This window comes from Tamandua tetradactyla, chromosome 4, assembly GCF_023851605.1.
Source record: "Tamandua tetradactyla isolate mTamTet1 chromosome 4, mTamTet1.pri, whole genome shotgun sequence".
Lineage (NCBI taxonomy): Eukaryota > Metazoa > Chordata > Mammalia > Pilosa > Myrmecophagidae > Tamandua > Tamandua tetradactyla.
This window is the reverse complement of record NC_135330.1, coordinates 71,494,835-71,512,701: the sequence shown is the minus strand read 5'-3', so window position 1 is coordinate 71,512,701 and position 17,867 is coordinate 71,494,835. Positions and strand designations below refer to the sequence as shown.

The 17,867-nt window shown below is 46.4% G+C and overlaps 1 protein-coding gene across 4 annotated transcripts in view; it reads left to right on the top strand.

The window, feature by feature from the left end:
- The window catches only part of LOC143681053 (ral guanine nucleotide dissociation stimulator-like), a 61,021-nt gene extending 47,631 nt beyond the window's left edge, over positions 1–13,390 (top strand). For 3 of the 4 annotated variants that reach the window (XM_077157769.1, XM_077157768.1, XM_077157770.1), the window contains 3 exons: positions 11,166–11,356; positions 12,797–12,990; positions 13,280–13,390. In XM_077157769.1, the coding sequence (XP_077013884.1) occupies positions 11,166–11,356; positions 12,797–12,953 (348 nt within the window). In that variant the 3' untranslated portion in view covers positions 12,954–12,990; positions 13,280–13,390. Of the gene's footprint in view, positions 1–11,165; positions 11,357–11,980; positions 12,041–12,796; positions 12,991–13,279 lie in introns of those variants that run through there. The other variant, XM_077157771.1, reaches the window with a different exon arrangement.
- The last annotated feature ends 4,477 nt before the right edge of the window (positions 13,391–17,867 follow it).

Here is a 17,867-nt window from a genome sequence, read left to right as displayed (position 1 = left end):
CCAATGTTTATAGCAGCATTATTTACAATTGCAAAGAGATGGAAACAGCCAAAATCTCCATCAACAGAAGAGTGGCTAAACAAACTGTGGTATATACATACGATGGAATATTATGCAGCTTTAAGACAAGATAAACTTATGAACCATGTAATAACATGGATGGACCTAGAGAATATTATGCTGAGTGAATCCAGCCAAAAACTAAAGGACAAATACTGTATGGTCCCACTGATGTGAACGGACATTCGAGAATAAACTTGAAATATGTCATTTGTAACAGAGTTCAGCAGGAGTTAGAAACAGGGTAAGACAATGGGTAATTGAAGCTGAAGGGATACAGACTGTGCAACAGGACTAGATACAAAAACTCAAAAATGGACAGCACAATAATACCTAATTGTAAAGTAATCATGTTAAAACACTGAATGAAGCTGCATCTGAGCTATAGGTTTTTGTTTTGTTTTGTGTTGTTTTGTTTTGATTTTACTATTATTACTTTTATTTTTTTCTCTATATTAACATTCTATATCTTTTTCGGTTATGTTGCTAGTTCTTCTAAACCAATGCAAATGTACTAAGAAATGATGATCATGCATCTATGTGATGATGTTAAGAATTAATGATTGCATGTGTAGAACGGTATGATCTCTAAATGTTGGGTTAATTTCTTTTTTTCCGTTAATTAAAAAAAAAAAAAAGAGAAGGGATAATTGGAGATGAAGGGATACAGACTGTACAACGGGACTGGATATAAAAACTCAGAAATGGACAGCACAATACTACCCAATTGTAATGCAATTATGTTAAAACACTGAATGAAGCTGCATGTGAGGTATAGGTTTTTTGTTTTTGTTTTTTTTGTTTTTTTTCTTTCTATTATTGTTTTAATTCTTATTCTGTTGTCTTTTTATTTCTTTTTCTAAATCGATGCAAATGTACTAAGAAATGATGAATATGCAACTATGTGATGTTATTAAGAATTACTGATTGTACATGTAGATTGGAATGATTTCTAATTGTTTTGTTAATTCTTTTTTTAATTAATAAAAAAAAAAGAAAAAAAAATTGCCACCTTTAAGCATTATACATTATTTTTATATCAGTTATATTTTCAATTCTATTGTAATGTAATAAAATCTACATTATATCTTTTCATAAAGATAATTTGGGAAAATTTTTTAGAAAGAATTCCCAAGAAAGTATATAAGATTTTACTGAAAACCTAGAAGTCTGTGGAAATGAAGATTTGTATTAATTAATGTTTTATGTTCACTTTTTCTACTTACAGAGGCATGTGAAATATCAGAGGATATCATGAATGAAAATAACATACAGTTAAAATGGTCAGATAGCAGAAAACTGTATGCCAAAACAGGTGATATTATTGAATTCAGCTGTAAATATGGATATAATCCAATGACAACAATATCTTTTCAAACAAAATGTCAGAAAGGACAGTGATATATCCCAGTTGCACATAAAATTTGGTATGCTGTACTCATATAATTAAAATTAATTCATTTAATTCAAATTTTGTATTATGAATCCAATTCAACTGTATTTTACTTTCTATGTGTTAATTGATTTTTATTCATATCAGAATTTATGTTAAATATTAAGAGGATGATGTCATTGTAATCAAGAAAGACCAATGTCTTATTTCTTAAATGCACTACATTTAAACTTGGCAAAGAATTATGCTATGTGTTCTACTCACAAAACACTTCTTGCAAGAAATTAGGTGCACTCACCTCAGAGCTTGTTTCTGTTCATCACTCTTTTAATTCTCTCAAAGCTTTCTCCTTTCTACATCTCTCTATTTCAGAAAAAATGGAAAACATAGATGGTCTCCATCTTCAAAATTCTATCATTTCATAAACATATAAGGCCAACTGAGTGATACCTTATGCTATTGACATGATATCTATAATTGTTTTTTATTCAAAATATATCAATAGGTAAATTTAAACAATATGAAATGTGTGATGCTCTATAAGAAGCCAGGTGTATTCCATGATCCAAACAAATCATGGAATGTGACTTCAGATCCAGATGGGATATAATCATTGTAACTTTGTCATAGAAAGTGGTGGATATTCAATACCAGGTATAATCCTAAACACACACACAAACGCACACACATGCGATTCTTTGAACACAAAATTAATATTTACTGAATAAATATTAACGTGAAATTCAATAATATATTTATGATGACTATATTTGTGTTAGAGTTAATAGGGATAAGAGTCGATGTTTAGGTCATTCATAGTGATCTGTATGCTCTAATTTTCTACCTTTAACCTTGAATACCAAGAATATGTTATTTAAATTATGGTTGAACAGAAAGCTAAGGAAGGCACAGAAAGAAGTATGAAGAGCTTGTTGGGAATGAGCATGAGTCCTACAATATACTCTTCATTTTTTTAAGTTGTTTTATTGTGAAAAATAACATATATATGAAAAAAAAGCAATAAATTTCCAAGCACATTTTAACCAGTAGTTATACAAAAGATTTTAAAGTTTGGTATGGGTTATAGTTCCATGATTTTTCATTTTTTCTTCTAGCTGCTCCAAGATAGTGGAGACCAAAAGACATATCAATATATTGATTCAGCAGTCATATTCATTTGTTAAGTCCTATCTTCTCTGTTACACTCTTCCTTCTCGTTTTTGTGAAAAATAACATTCCAAAAAGCAATAAATTTCAGAGTAAATTGCAACAATTAGTTGTAGAACAGATTTAAGAGTTTGTTATTGGTTACAATTCTGCAATTTTAGGTTTTTATTTCTGGCTGCTCTAAGGTACTGGAGACGAAAAGAAATATGAATATACTGGTTCAGCATTCATACTCATTTGTTAAACCCCTCTTCTCTCTATAACTCCATCATCATTTTTTATCTTTCTCTCACTCTTTTGGGATATTTGGACTATGGCCATTCTAACATTTTTATGTTCGAAGGGACTGTCAATAATAGGTGATAAGGGGATGGAACTAGTTGATGCTCTGGAAATGCTGACCCCTCTGCGTTTCAGGACTTATCTGGTTCAGGGACCCATCTGGAGGTTTAGGTTTCTGGGAAGTACCCTAGTGCATGGAATCTTTGTGGAATCTTATATAATGACTTAGGTATTCTTTAGGATTGGCAGGAATGGTTTTGGTTGGGGTTTGACAAGTTATGATAGTCTAACTGAACCTCGGGTAAGAGTGACCTCCAGAATAGCCTCTCAACTCTATTAGAACTCTTTCAGCCACTGATACCTTATTTGTTATGGTTCTTTTGTCAGGATGGCATTGTTGATGCCATGGTGCCAGAGCCATACTCAACCTTGGAGATCATTTCCCATGCCTCCAGGGATGCTTTCATGCCTGAATGTCATGTCCCACGAGGGGGGTGGAGAGGACAATGGTTTAACTTACACATTTGGGCTTAGAGAGAGAGAGGACACATCTGAGCAGCAAAAGAGGTCCTCTAGAGGTGACTCTTAGGCCTACCTGTAGGTAAGCTAAGATTCTTCAGTACATATGTAAACTTCACAAGAGCAAGCCTCAAAATCAAAGGCTTGGTTTAAAGTTCCATATTGTTTCTCCCATCCCTCATGTAACTTTCTCAATACTTTTTTTGTATGCTGTATGGTGGGGTCACATTTAATTCTTTTTTCATGTGAGTATACTGTTATTGCAGCAACATATCTTGAGTTTTTGTTTGTTTTTTCTTTCTTTCTTTGCTGGTTTGTTTGTTTTTCGGGAAGTGCATGGGCCGGGAATGAAACCCAAGACTCCTGCATGGCAGGTGAGAATTCTACCACTGAACTACCCTTGCACCCATGCCAGTACTTTTTGATTATCTGCTTAATATATTCTGGGACATATCCAGGCATTCATTAAGCTTTATAGGATAACAGGCTCTCATTCTTATTCTGGGATCCCTGAATTTGGATTGTTTGAATGAATTTCCTTATGAATATTTCAAAATGAAATCTATCCAGATAAGTTGAGTTAGGTTATGTGCTACTGAAAATTTAGGTTTGAGACAAAATAAACCTTTTTTCCTTTGGTCTCAAAGAGTAGATGAAGATTTAAAATACAGGCATTGTGTTCTTTCCCCCTGTATTCTGAATTAGCTTAATCCTGACCTAATTGGCTTTGTTCTTGTCTCTTAATACCAGGTTATACACATATAAAATCACCTCTCAAAATCAAGAAATAACAGTTACCACACCAGAGTAAATGTGACTGCTATAAGAGCATACAGTCTAGACCCCAGTTTCTTTATAAATATTTTCTAAATGAGATCATACAATATTTGCTCTTTTGTTTCTGGATTATTTTGCCTCATCAAATAACCCACATGTTCATTCACATCATTGCATGCCTCACAACTCTGTTCCTTTTCATAGCAGCACAATGCTCACCCATATGTATCCACCATCATTAGCCAGTGTATTTCTCAGTCAGCACATCTTTCAACCACCTCCATCTGTGGGGTCTCGTGCATAACATCCAATGTCAGCAGTTCATCAATTTTAGATAATTTCATTGTGCCCAAGATAAAGCCAATAAACACAACCTCACCAAATAGAAAATCCAAACCTCCCTCTAACACTGGCCCTTCCCCCATTATGTACCCCTAGTATTGCTCTCATACTGTTGATGTTTTCCTGTTAAACATGATTGTCCCAATCATAGGTCTCTTCCAGCACTTTCAAATCTCCTATCTTTTTTCCTAACCATTGTGCACTTAATTCTAAACCCTAGATTCCCAGAATTCATCCACTGTAGCCCTCCAGAGGAAGGCAGACTAAAGCCAGTGACTGGGGGCCAGGACCTGAGGCCTCCCCACATGTCTGAGGTGGAACCAGTCCTCAGCATGAGTAATACCATCCCCTTTTGTGTAGTACAGGGCTCTGATGAGCACTTGGGGTACTACAGCTTTCTCAGGTTCACTCTGTTTATTTGGGATCCAGTCACAGCTAAGTGAGCAGGCTTAGGAGTCACACTGCCTAGGTTCAAATCCCAACTCTGTTGTTCAACACCTGTGTGACTTTGGGCAATTTCCCTAACCTCTCTGGACCTCAGTTTCCACATCTCTAAAATGGATCCAATAACTGTGGGACTGGTCCATGACCCACTGGCCTACATTTGGCTACATTTTGTTCTGTAGGAGAGAATCCTTTGGGATTTTGACAATTCTAATGGTGTCTCCCTTGCCTATATCTCAGGCGTGCCATCACATTGTTGCTGCTGGCCCTGTGCCAACAAGGGTTTAACTTCCATGCCTCATCTCATTTCATGCTCATGGCATGCCCACTGTGCAGCAGAGAGAAGTGGAGCTTAGAGACGCATCAGATTGCTCTGGTTTCAAAGCCTCATAGGGTAGGCAGTCGTGGCAGCTGGGTCCTCAAGCCAGCCTGGAGTGGCCTCTGATGCAGACCCAGGGGGTTGATACATGTGTAGGGGCTCCTGGGTCTGAGTGGGCATTGCTACCAGGGTGGGTGTCTACAGGGCACTGTCAAGGTTTCTGTCATCTTGCCAAGGCTGGATGGAGTTCCTGGGCTGAGGCAGAAGCCCTCTGTTACCAGGACTTTTCTATGGCTTGGGCTGAGCTGAAAGAGTTATTGGAGATCTCCCAACCTCAACCTGAGCAGGACAGAGGGTCAAGTCGAGCCTGGGGTCCCAGGCCTGCCCAAATCATTAGAAATGACTTTCATTAGAAATGGGAAATTTTCTGTGATAATTTCCTCCACTAATCTTAATCCTCCTTTTCCCTTCCCTTCTCCTTCTCGGATGCCCACAACATGTATGTTCATGGGCTTCATGTTGTCATTCCATTCCCTGAGGCGCAGCTCGTATTTCTCCATTGTATTCCTGTGTTTTCTTTTGTACGTCCTATTTCAGATATCCAGTCCTCTAGTTCACTAATCCTTTCTTCTACCTCTTCAAATCTATTACTGTAGGTTTCCTTTCTTTTCCTCCATCTCTTCTATTGTGCCTTTCATTCCCATAAGTTCCATGATTTGTTTCCCCAAACTCTTGATTTCTTCTTTATTTTGGCCAAAGCCTTCTTTATAACTTCCCTCAGCTTATTGCTTTGATTGTTGATGAGATTTTTCATGTATGTCTGAATGTCCTGAGGTAGTTGTTTCCACTCATGTGTCATAGTTCAGTTTTTGATATGTTCCTTTGACTGGGCCGTATCTTCAGTTTTCTTAGTATGACTTGTTATTTTTGGCTGGCTTCTAGGCAGTTGATTTCCTTAATTAGTGTACTGTGGAGATTATTTTTTCCTCTTTTAATAAAGATTTTCTTGCTGGATGGCTTTGTTCTCTTATCTGTCCTTTGACATTTAATTCAGCTTATTGTAAACCTCTAGCATAGAATTCCTTGAGGGAGGGATTCCACTTGATGTGGGCACCACCTTTCTGTTGGGAAATGTGCAGCTTTTGGGGAATTAACTCTTTTTGCCTGACTAGTTATTTTGCCTTTCTGAGAAGCTTTATTTTGATCTTGCCTTGAGCAGTTGGAGGTTGAGAAACAGCTTCTTCCTTGATGTGTACTTTGTGTTTTGGAATCCTGTGGAACTGGAGACCTTGGGAAACCTCTGCTATAACTTGTCATCAGTCCCCTCATGAACTCATATGTCTTTGAAGCCTTTGTAGCACTCATTTGGGGGGACAACACTTCTTTGTGGTTGGGTTCTCCTAATGGCAGGTGAGTAGCATGGACAACTTAACCAGAGACTGTCACATGGTTATGCTGGCAGAACAAGTAATCACTCAAAGGCTCCTTGACAGGAAGAGACCCCCTGACCTCCCCTTCATCACTCTCAAGCCTCCAAAGTACTGTCCATCAATACCCCTTGGGGAAACAAGAGCCCCTTCCCTGCACAATCCATGGGGAAAGAGGGAACAAGAGCAGAGACAGGGTTTTATCCATTTATCATCTGATTTAAAGAACAGACTTCATGATCTGGCTGTTAATACCTTTTTAAATTGTCTTAATCATGTTTTTAAACAGCTTTGATGAATTTTTTCAGCTCAACCTTGCTCTTATCATAGGGAAGATATAAAAGTTCTTGCCGTGGGTTGAGGGCTCTGAAAAGGAGACATGAACAAAGGGATGGGAGTGGATGGGGTGGAACCCAAGGTAGGAGACTTCCAGCCTCCCCTGGGAGGAAAAAGGCAGAAGTTCATAAAACACAGATGTCAATGTAACCAGGGCAGGTCAATATTTTGTAGTACCTGAAGCTTTCATCACTTGGAAGGTACCACTTTGTTGAATGTAATGCAAAATTACTCCTCAAATCTTCCTGTAGCATCCCGAGGCAGTGGGTCACTGCATCTTAATCTTCATGTCATTTCTTTAGGTTCAGTTGTCTCCCTTCCTGCCTTTGCAGTCAAATATCATCACATGAACTCTAAGGCCTGTTGCTGAACACACGTGCTTACACTGACCACCTATCAATCATAGTCCCTCGATGTCCCCATCATCTCCTAGACAAGACCCAGTCCCTCTTTTCTATAATCACCTCCAGGAAACCTGCTTGGATTTTTGCACTCTCTGGAGAAGAAGCCTTTCTGTGTCCTCAGAATAATTCCTCCTTATCTTTAGGCTAGCGTTTAGCATGGGATGTGCCACCTCTTCTCCCTCCCAGATAGAAGCTCAAAGAAGTCCAAAACCTGCCTCAAGGGCTCTCCATGTTATTGGACATGCAGAAAGTGTTACAAAATTTTTAGTTGAATTACTGCATAAATGTGAGGTAGGTGAAAAAAAAGAGTTTTAGGTATCATTCCCATTATCTCCACTGAGCTGTTGGACATCAGGCAGCTCAAGTCACCTGTCTTAACCCAGGTTTCAGGATTAAGTGATTTAGGGCTATGAGGTATGTCTGGATATGATGTTTCCTGAGCAGCAGTTTTGACAAGTAGTTCAACTGTGAGCATTCCAGTTAGCATTCCCATACAAGAAGAAGGCCACTGGCCATCCTAGTCATGCCTTGTGCAAATGAAGACATTGAGGTATGCCTCCTCTCCCATGGGTGAATGTCAAGGATGTGGGCTTCAGTGGGGTGGACATGTGCCATCTAGAATTCTTTCAGGTCGGATATGCTGTTGCTGTCATGAGACCACGTGGACCTTGTCTTGTTTTTCATCCTCTTCTCCTCCTGTCTGACGCATCCTGAATCCTGCACACCATATTCTTTGTGTTCTTCTCATAACATACTCTCTAGCCTGCTTCCTCCATGGCCAGCCTCACTGGCAGCATTTTCACTCTGGGAAAAGGACAAGAGTTTGTCTATCTGAACAACACCCCTCCCAAAAACCATGTTTCCTTGTTTGATTTCTCTTTGAGACTGTTCCTTGAGAACATGTCCTTGGACTCTTCTACAAAGGTTATACTTTAGCTACAGCATTACGTAGGTTGTCCATAGCCAAAGCTCTTTTGCCCACTTGTATCTGATTCTAATTATAATGTCAAACCATGGGAAGATGTCATGCCACAGAGCCATCCTATCTAAATTCCATTTAATTTCAACTTTTTCGTGGTGCTGACCCAGAAAGGAATCTACCTTTCCAAGGATGACACAGCCAAAGCCAGCCCTTAGGAGTCAGGCATGCCATGTTTTGGAATGCTGTTGTCTCTGCATGTTATCTACTCAAAGACCAGCCATGGTTTTTACACTAATGACCTTCAATCCTCATGATGACCCAGGAAGTAGATTGTAGAGTGACCCCATTGTGTAGGTGTGGAGACTGGGGAGACCCTAAGATGAGAGTTACAATGACTACACCATGGTCATAAGATTTCTAAGAAAGTTCATCTGTGTTAGAATTGAGTTCTCCCTCCTTATGCATGGGGCCCAGTCTGCACCCAAGCCTTCCCAAGTAGTTGTGGGGAGTGATGTGTTGAGGAAACTTGGTCCAGTCAACACAGGAGTCAAGAGGGCCTTTCCTGGAGGACCTAACGGTTGAGACGTTTCAGTTAAGGGTCTTCAGGAGGTGACCTCACTTCCTTTGAGCTTCAGTTCAACGGTATGTAGAACCTTGGTAATCAGGCACCTAGATTCCACAACAGTCCCCCTACCAGGCTCACTTAGCCAGAGACGATCGACAGTACAACATGTTGTCGTGTTGCTTTGGCAGAGCAGTAGGATCTGGCACGAGAAAACCAAAGAAGGAGACCTTTTGCAACAGATGTAGGTGCTGGCTGAACCCTCCACCTCGCCGCCGCAGTCTGTTGGTCAGGGTGTTCAGGAAGGTAAGTCAAAGTGGCCCAAGGTCAGAGAATTAAGGAAATGCCAGCATTGTTATCTTGCCTCTGTAGCCCCTTAATACTCCTCCTTTCAGTGTGAGGAGACATGAGGAACGAGGTCATCCATGGCCATGTTGGGAAACTTCATGTGCACTTTGCATTCAAACGTGAGGTCATGGATGTCTGTTGGGAAGGCAAGTGGTGATGGTGAATTAATCCCCATGCAACGTGTTTATCTTGGGCCCAAAAGTTGTCATCTCCTATCAGTGTGGACTGGAGAAATGTGCAGACCCCTGTCCACCTGATCAGGGTGGCAGAGATAGCATGGGGTGACCCCCTGCTGTATGGCCAAGAAGTCTCTTGACCTGGGCCAGCAGTATGATCAAGTGAGAGCTGTGTGGTGGTTTCTCCAACCTGAGTCCTGAGGTAGCTGGGACATGTGAGAAGGAGCAAATCTAACTGTGGTCTCCTCCCTGGGTGCCCACCCATGGATTTGCCATATGATTTGCACAATGTCTCACTGCCAAAGCCAGGTGGGCCTCCACCCCTCATCCACACCAGCAACTTCTGCAGGCCTGTCCTTGGCTTTCTTTTGTTATATCATCTGAGAAGGGATGATGATATTCTTTTCACTTCTGGTAAGACCATGAGCTCCTTCACATTTGGTTGCTTTTTTTATTGTTACTTGTGGAAACCTGCTGTGCCCTTGAGCAGTTAGTTGAATGGTACTTCCACACCTTCTCTACAGCTTAACCATCTTCAGGTTTTTGAGGGTGATTTTGACTCAAAAAGGGTTCATGCTATGACAACAGTTCTGGTGGAAATTGTACACTCCCATAGCACACTCCCTTAATCTTCCAGGGCAGGAGCTGTGGCCTGAGTCTCTACATCTTATTCCATAAGGGAAGCTGCCTAGAGGATAGGGCCTCTCCCTGCTCACAGATCTTGAAGGAATTCCATTCTAGGTCCATTAAGCCATGCAGTCCCTAATGGACGGGGTACCCATTCCGTCGCCCTGGAGAGAATCCACAGAATGGGATCGATGTGTCATGCACATACAGACAAAATTTAATAGTTGGAGAAACTAAGCCTCTGTAAAGCTGTAGTGGTTCAGTGGCCCCCAACAGTCTCTGACCATGGCTACTTCCCTGCATCCTCCTGGTCCAATTGTGAACATTCCCTTATTTTGGCCAGTCTGGTGTCAGGGCGCCAAACAGAATCACTTCAGTGATTTGATTTTCAACTTCCCCATGCAAATGTAGCTACACCCAAAGGTTCAGGCTGCCTTTTGGATTTGCTCTTTTCAGAGGCTTCTTTTGAAGGCCTCAGTCTGTGGGGGGTATTTCTCACACCTGGATCCTCCCAGCACTTGATCTTTGGTCTGAGCAAGGATCACCATGGCTGCAGGTACTCAGAACTCCCTTTAAGGTAAAAGACATTCAAGTCTTGTTACCGGTGTGAAAACAAAGGTGCTCTCGCCATCTTGGTGTTCTTGATGCACTGCCTCCACAGTAGGAAGAATGAGATGTGAGCAGGCTCTTCCCCTCCATGTCTTGAAGAGACCCCTTTCCACAGGATGGAGGGAAGATCATAAAGCTTCAGTGTGAATGCTTCTGGCTTCTGTCCTGCAAGAAGTTGAATCCCCCCATCTCATGAACGTGGGTGATTTGTGAGGAATCATGTGGATAAAGTGCCTTCCACGCATTGATGCACAACTCCTCATGACTTCATTATTCCCCCACCTGAGTTCTACTTTGGAGTGTGGGACCTTTTTCGGCTAGATGCATTCCTGCCCCACTTCTTGCCCCAAGACAGGGAGGGACAGGGAAAGGCTGGTCTGCGTACACCCCCAGCCGTGGCCCTCTCCTGGTTCCCAGTCCAGTGGCTAACCACCAGCTTCTGCTATTCCAGCCTCAGGGTACAAACGTGTCAGCAGCCCAGAATGACCAGCAGGACACCCGCAGCGTGAGAGCCTGGGAAAAGTTCATGGAGCGCATGGTGGCAGCTGTTGCAGAGGGCAACCAGACCTATGTATCCCTCCTCGTGTTAAATTACTGGGGCTCCTTTTTCATACAGCAGGTGCTGGACCGGGTGTCCAACAGGTGAGCATGGGTTCCTCAATCTCATAATGGATCTGGCATGCCTGAGCTGAATGTCTGGGGAGGTCATGGCAGCATCTAAACTCAGTTTCCTCCTCTTGCTAGTGGGGCCATGGGACGACCAAGCTGCTGAGGTCAGAGTCAGGATTGAATGATTCTGGGCCATGGAAAGTGTTTCCCCATGCCAGGCTTTCTGGAGAGGGAGCTCGGTGGAGATGGCTTGTCAAGGTTGAGAAATTTCCTTTCCACGGGAAGATGCTCGGCTCCAAATTGACCTTTGGAATCCTCTATTCCCATTCAGAGGAGGTTTGAGATTGCATCAAACTGGATTCTGTCCTCAGTGTGGCCTGAGTTTCCACGCATGCTGGGGGCTGGCAGAGGAGGCCCAGGCCTCACCAGTTATCTGTGAAGGAGCAGCTCAGGGATCATTCGTTCATGTAGGATATAGGAAGAATAAGCTATGTGCAGGCCCTTTTCAAGCTACTTAGCCTACTTCATTGAACAAAACTGCAGAATTGCCTGTGGCCTCCTGCCTGCCAAATCATAGGGGGTCAGATAACAGCAGTAGATGTCATTAGCAGGGGCGCACTGAAGAAGTTACATGTGACACCCCCATGTACCCTCTAGGTATGGAAATAGCTGCAATTTGTGAGACAGGGATGGAGGAGGCCAGGAGGGACTGAAAAAGTGAGTGAACTCTGGGTGAGGAGAGAGGGGCTCCTTCCTCACAGCCCAAGATGGGGAGTGGGGGCCGGTGCCAGGAGGGACTGGGCAGGTCCCTGCATCCATCTCATGATTCTCACTGGGGACCAGAGGTCAGGGCTCCATCCCCTGCAGGGCACCAGGACTCTCAGAGACCCATGCGAGAGTTCCTGAGACACAGGGTGGGGAGTGCTCCCGGAGGCTCAGAGCACACTCCACACGCACCCAACTCTGCTGCCCCTCCGCCACGCCAGCAGCACACAGACACAGTTCAGGAGATGTGGGGAGAATTCAGCTCAGACATCCAACCTGACTACCCAGTCCTGTGAGCCTGGCTGCGGGTGGCTGCAGTGGGCTGTGCCCGTGCCCTTTAGGGTCCATGACAGTGGGAAGGGGAGAAACTCACATGCCTCGCAGAGAAGGAGGCAGGACCTCAGGGCATGAACTCCAGGCTGAGGTGACACGATGGCCCTGGGTAGGCTGAGGCAGGGTCATGCCCTGTCCCCTCATCAGGCAATTGATGCAGTTCCTACCGTGTGCAAGTGCAGTGCCATCGGCTGAGCAGACACAACCACTCCCTGTCCTCATGCTGTTTCTGTTCCAGTGGGAGGTTGCACAGCAGATACAGACAGAAATAGTCTCTCTGGTCTTGCCCAGGAACCCCCACCTGGGAGGGTGGTCATCACAGGGCAGTGTGGCAGGAACAGCCGTTCCTCACTCTGCGTACCTGTCCACCCACAGCACCTTCTCCTGCCTCCTGCTGACCTGGCTCCAGGAATTTCCTGATGATTTCTGTGAGTCCCCGGACTTTTCCAGCCTCAAGGAGCTGGTGTCCTTCGTGCAGGTGGCGCTGCCTGGGTCTGCCCTGGAAAGGCAGGCTCAGGTCCTCCTCTCTTAGCTGGAGCCCTCAGTGCCCAGTAAGACCCAGACACAGGGTGAGGAGCATGGAGGTGGAGATGGGTGGGATGTACGGGAGGAGATGGAGGTCACAGGACCAAAATCTATTTTTTCCTTTGGGCAGGGAGTAAAGAGGGGCATCAGCTCACTCCCCTGAGCGTTTGCAGTCTGGAAGACTTTGTGAGGGTGGCGTCCCTCGGGGAGGCACTGCAGTCATTTCTTTGTCAAGAAAGGTCCATAGAAAGCCAGTTCTGTGGTTGCATCTTTCACCTCTTAGGGCGCGTATGTGAGACCCAGCATTGCAAACCACAGTACTCCTTCCTCTAGGGCTAGTTCCATCGATGGCTGCAGAAATCCTGTCAGATGCAGACCTGAAGGCACCTGTGGCAGACCTGAAGGCACCAGGTGTCACTCCACCAGGAGATCATTGTTGCTCGTCACGTGGGCACCGAGAGCAGGGGCTGAGAGAGGGGAAGGCCCCCATCTTGGCGTTCCCTGCCCGGCTGCAGGCAGAGCAGCTCAGCCAGATCGATGTGGTGAGCATCTGGGATCCTTAGGGGGGAATGTGGTGAATTTTTTCTGGCATCTGCTCTCCCTGAATTGCCATTCCCAGACCTGGGGTCCAAGGATCTGGGTCCAAAACCCAGCTCCACCACTTTCCAGCCTGGTGACATGGGCAAGTTCCTAATTCCTAAGGCCTCATGTTCCCAGCTGGAGGGGACATCACAGGACACTGCCCTGACCATGTGTGTCACAGCACGGGGGTGCCAAGAATAAATAGCTTAGGATCAAGGAGAGGTGGACAGGTCCTAGCTTGTTGGGGGGCAGAGGGAAATATCAGGTGTGCAGCAGAGTCCAGGGCCAGCCCAGCCATCTGTCCCAGAGGCCTTCATGGCCTCCACATGCATCAGACATGATGTGTCCTGGACATGACGACAGGCTCCACACAAAGGTTCTGGATGTCGCTGCAGCAGGGGACATGCATGTGAAGGAGATTAGAGGGAGTCACACAGCTGTCAGGAGGTGCAGAACGTGCTCCCTGGGCTGTGTCCTGGGCATGAGGGTTTGGAGTCCCCGTCCTGTGCTTGGCGGTGGTGAGGAGGATTTGAGGGAAATGCAGCTCTCTCCTCCCTGCCAGCATAAGGGTCCTGGGTTTTGCAAATGCTGGGCACCCTCAAGGAGCAGAGAACCAAAGTCAGAGGCCCCTTCATGGCCCAAACCACAATGTCCACCTGCAAAGCTGCCACTTAGAACACTGGGAGTGGTCTGTGGATGGGATCTGCATTGGGTGGAGCAAGGTAGAGTGACACCCCTGCTCTCCCCAGGAACTGTTCAGGAAGGTGGTAGCTTTCGATTGTGTGCATGCCATCTCGACCCTGCACTCAGAGAAGGGTGAGGAGCACCTGGCACCCATCATCCGTGCCACCATCACCCAGTTGCAACATGTCTGCAAATAACCACCTGCCTTGGCAGCCACAGCATGAAGGCCTTGGACAGGGCCTGGATCCTGGAGCAGTGGATAGAGCTGGCCAGGGAACGCTGTGGGTGAGCAGGACCTCCCAGCTTCCTGGGTCCTGGGTGTCACTCTTGGCTTTGATCAGCTCTCAGAATTGGAATCTCTGGTCCAAGTCGCTCCCTGGGGCCCAGCCCTGCATGTCTGCTGGCATAGTCCCTACCTTTCTTGTCCCAGGAGTGGGACACTCACTTCTTACCTCTTCTCCTTCCTCAGTTGGAGCTAAAGCCCTCCTACCTGAGTTGTGTCATGGGCTGGGCACAGGCTGTACCCTTGGGGTCTTTCTGCATGTCAGGGTCATCCAGAAGTGGAGATGCCAGCTCATTCCCCCTTCTCAGCTCATTCCTTTCTCCTTCCCCAGGAGTGCCAAGTGCTCCAGAACTTTGCATCCCTGCATGCAATCCTGTTTGCTCTATGGAGCAACTCCATCCAGCAACGGATGCAGATATGGAAGGAAGTTTCCAGGTGGCCTGGCCCTCTCCACAGCAGCCACTGGGGGAACCAGGGATCTTTCAAGGGCAGGGCATTGTCTCCCAAGTGGCCTTAGCCCTACTGGATGGTAGCACCTCCTGTGGCTGACAACGGCATGGGTGCTGGGTCTGAGTCCCCATGTGACCTCAGCAGTCCTACCTGCAAATAGAGTGGCTGACCTGTCAAGTAATAACCAAACTATGGGGGAACATTTTGAGGGTTTTCTCCAAGGCACTGCATTGCTTTGCCCAACCAAAATCAAAAGGAGGTAAGAGGGTATCTCATTTGGCATGGGAAATGGGCCCCATATGCTATGGAGAGTTTATTGTCACTCAGTTTCCAATCCATTCATCCAGGCCGCTGGGATCCCTGAAGTCTAAAATCAAATGGATTTGCACTCACACCCATTCTTGCCATCCCCCAAATATTGTGTTCTTTCTCCTCCCCAAAGGGACAGTATTTGTCATTTGCAAATGATGAGAAAACCTCCCTGAAAAGGGAAATGCCAGGCCAGGTAAAATGGAAGCAGGTGGTGGCACCATGGTGGGAATATTCCTTGAAAAATTACAGGCCGGTCTTATCTAGACTAACAAGGAGAGGAATTTCTTTGACTGGGCACTGCTCAGGGGCAGTTTGGGGACAGGAGGCACTGGTCCTTGGGTATGGGAGAAGTAGCTGGACCATTTCAGAAACAGATGGTAAATGGAAGGGTTTAGCCGGTATCCGTCTCAGTAGTAGGACGACCCTTCTGTTGGTTCATGGGCAGTGACATATGACCCAAATTGGAATAAGAATTGTTTGGAGGATCTCTGAAATTATGTCCATTGCTATATGGCCATAGAGCATTCTGGACAGAGGGAATTAACTAAAGGGCTCGTTGGTGAGGACAGGCATGTGGTATGGCTTTGGACAGCGATGGGGGTCAGAGACTTCAGTGGGCTCAGGATGGCAGGACGGTACAACCACAGCTCCAGAGCCACCTCTTTCTTCTCCCTGCATTGCTCACCCCACTGCATTGTTGGCCACAAAGCATGACGGTGGGAAAACCACCCTGAGGCAGTGGTGCTGAGTGCTGAGTTGACATCAGCTCAGATCAAATTGGACAGAGCCAGCCACTCTTCACACTCCCAGCAGGACCAGGGGCAAGTGACGGCCCTGTGGGGCCTTTGTTCCTCATGTGGACATGCTGTGAGACCACGCTGTCCTGCCTTCCTCACAAGGGAGCCCACAGGAGTTCGAGAGAGCACAGGAATGTGGTGGAGCTTTTCTCTGGTTCTGATGGGAGAAGGCGCTGGAGAGAGCACCCTGACAACATTATGGAACACTCAGTTGTCTGGGGCACATTTAATGCCTGCACTTTGTGCATGACACAGGAAACTCCAGGTGGGCAGCCCACTTGGTCAATGCCAGAACACAGGGAGTGCTGTTCCTCGGTTGCATCCCAGTCAGGGCTGGCGATTGGTGACAGCAGCATTTCTGTCAACTGACACCTCCAGGGTGTCCGAACCCCAGTCAGGCAGGTGGGCTGATGGAGTGAGGGGAGGTTGGCTTTCCTGACCATGTCCACCCTGGCATGAGGGGATCTCTGAGGAGTCCAAAAGGAAGGTGATACCAAAGAAAGAGCAGGAGAGGCCCTTGTGGGAGACAGTGAGGGTGCCTGAGGACACCAAGGGTCAGGGTGTGGTTGGCATCCATGACTGTACAGGGCTCCCTCTTTTTGCACCACTGCTTTCTGTGCTGCTGAGCCTGGGAAGCCTCCATTAGACGTGCCATCGTATGGACCCTGAGAGGGAGGCTTGGCCAGGTAGTATAGAGGAGGCCCTGATGATTCACAGTCAAAGGAAGACCTTGGTAGAGCCCAGTTAAGGTGGATCTGGGCGAGATGGTTGAGCAACCTCCTAGTGTTTGGTGATTTGCCAAGAGCCATGGCTGGGAGGTGACTAGCAGTGCTCTTGTGGTCCAAGGGGTTGGAGGGGAACTCAGTGGAGCTGGCTGAGAGCCCTAGGTGTTGGAAGGGTGAGGTCTGGGTGTGGAAAAGGGACTGAAGGAAACAGACTTAAGGGTGGGGGCCTTGGGTAGGTTCCAGCGGATTGGGGAACTCCATCCCACACCTGATGCCACTGTTTCTCCCCAGCCCACCATTCCCCACCTGTGGACGCTGCTGTGAGAGCTGGTATCCCTCCAGTTAGCTCCCACGGACTCTCAGGAAGTGAGAAGGACTTGGGGCCAGGAAGAGGGTGTGAGTCCCATCAGCATAGGAGAGAGAGCCCCTTCCCCACTGTGCTATCAGGCCAGGGCCCAGCTCATCCATAGGAGCCCTGGGAGCTGAGGCATCAGGTCCCCCTTCCAGCCGCGGAAGCAAAGGGCAGGCAGAAGCCATAGGCCTTGACCCCCTCCCACATCCCCTCCTGGCTGAGCTGGGCACAGACTGTCCCTCGGGTGTGGGCATGGGGTGAGAGTGAATTAGGCCCCCCCGTGGTGAGACCGCTGCTGAGTCCCTGCCTGCCTGACCTGCAGTGCCCCATCTGTATTCAGAGAGGGTTAGGCTGGAAGAACCCTATGCCTCTGCTCAGATTCCTGAATAGGTCTGAGCCCTGGGCGGGCTGGCCTGTCCCTGGTGCCACCACCCAATAGCGCACAGGAGAGGGTGAGGGGGCTAGTGTGGGTCTTTTGGAGCCTCTGCTGATGGACCTGGCTTTGTGTCTTGCAGGGGAGATTGATAAATTACCAAATGGGACTGAAGGTGAGGAGCTGGGGGCATCACTGCTGGGTTGAGGTGCAGAAGGGAGGGTCTGAGACTCACAGGGCATGATGTCCTATTGCTCCATCCACGTGCAGTTTCTCACCAGGAGAGTTTGTTTCACAGAGATGAGGTAGAACTTCCCCACGGGGGTGGGGGTGGTGCTGACATTAAGGATATTCCCTGCAGGA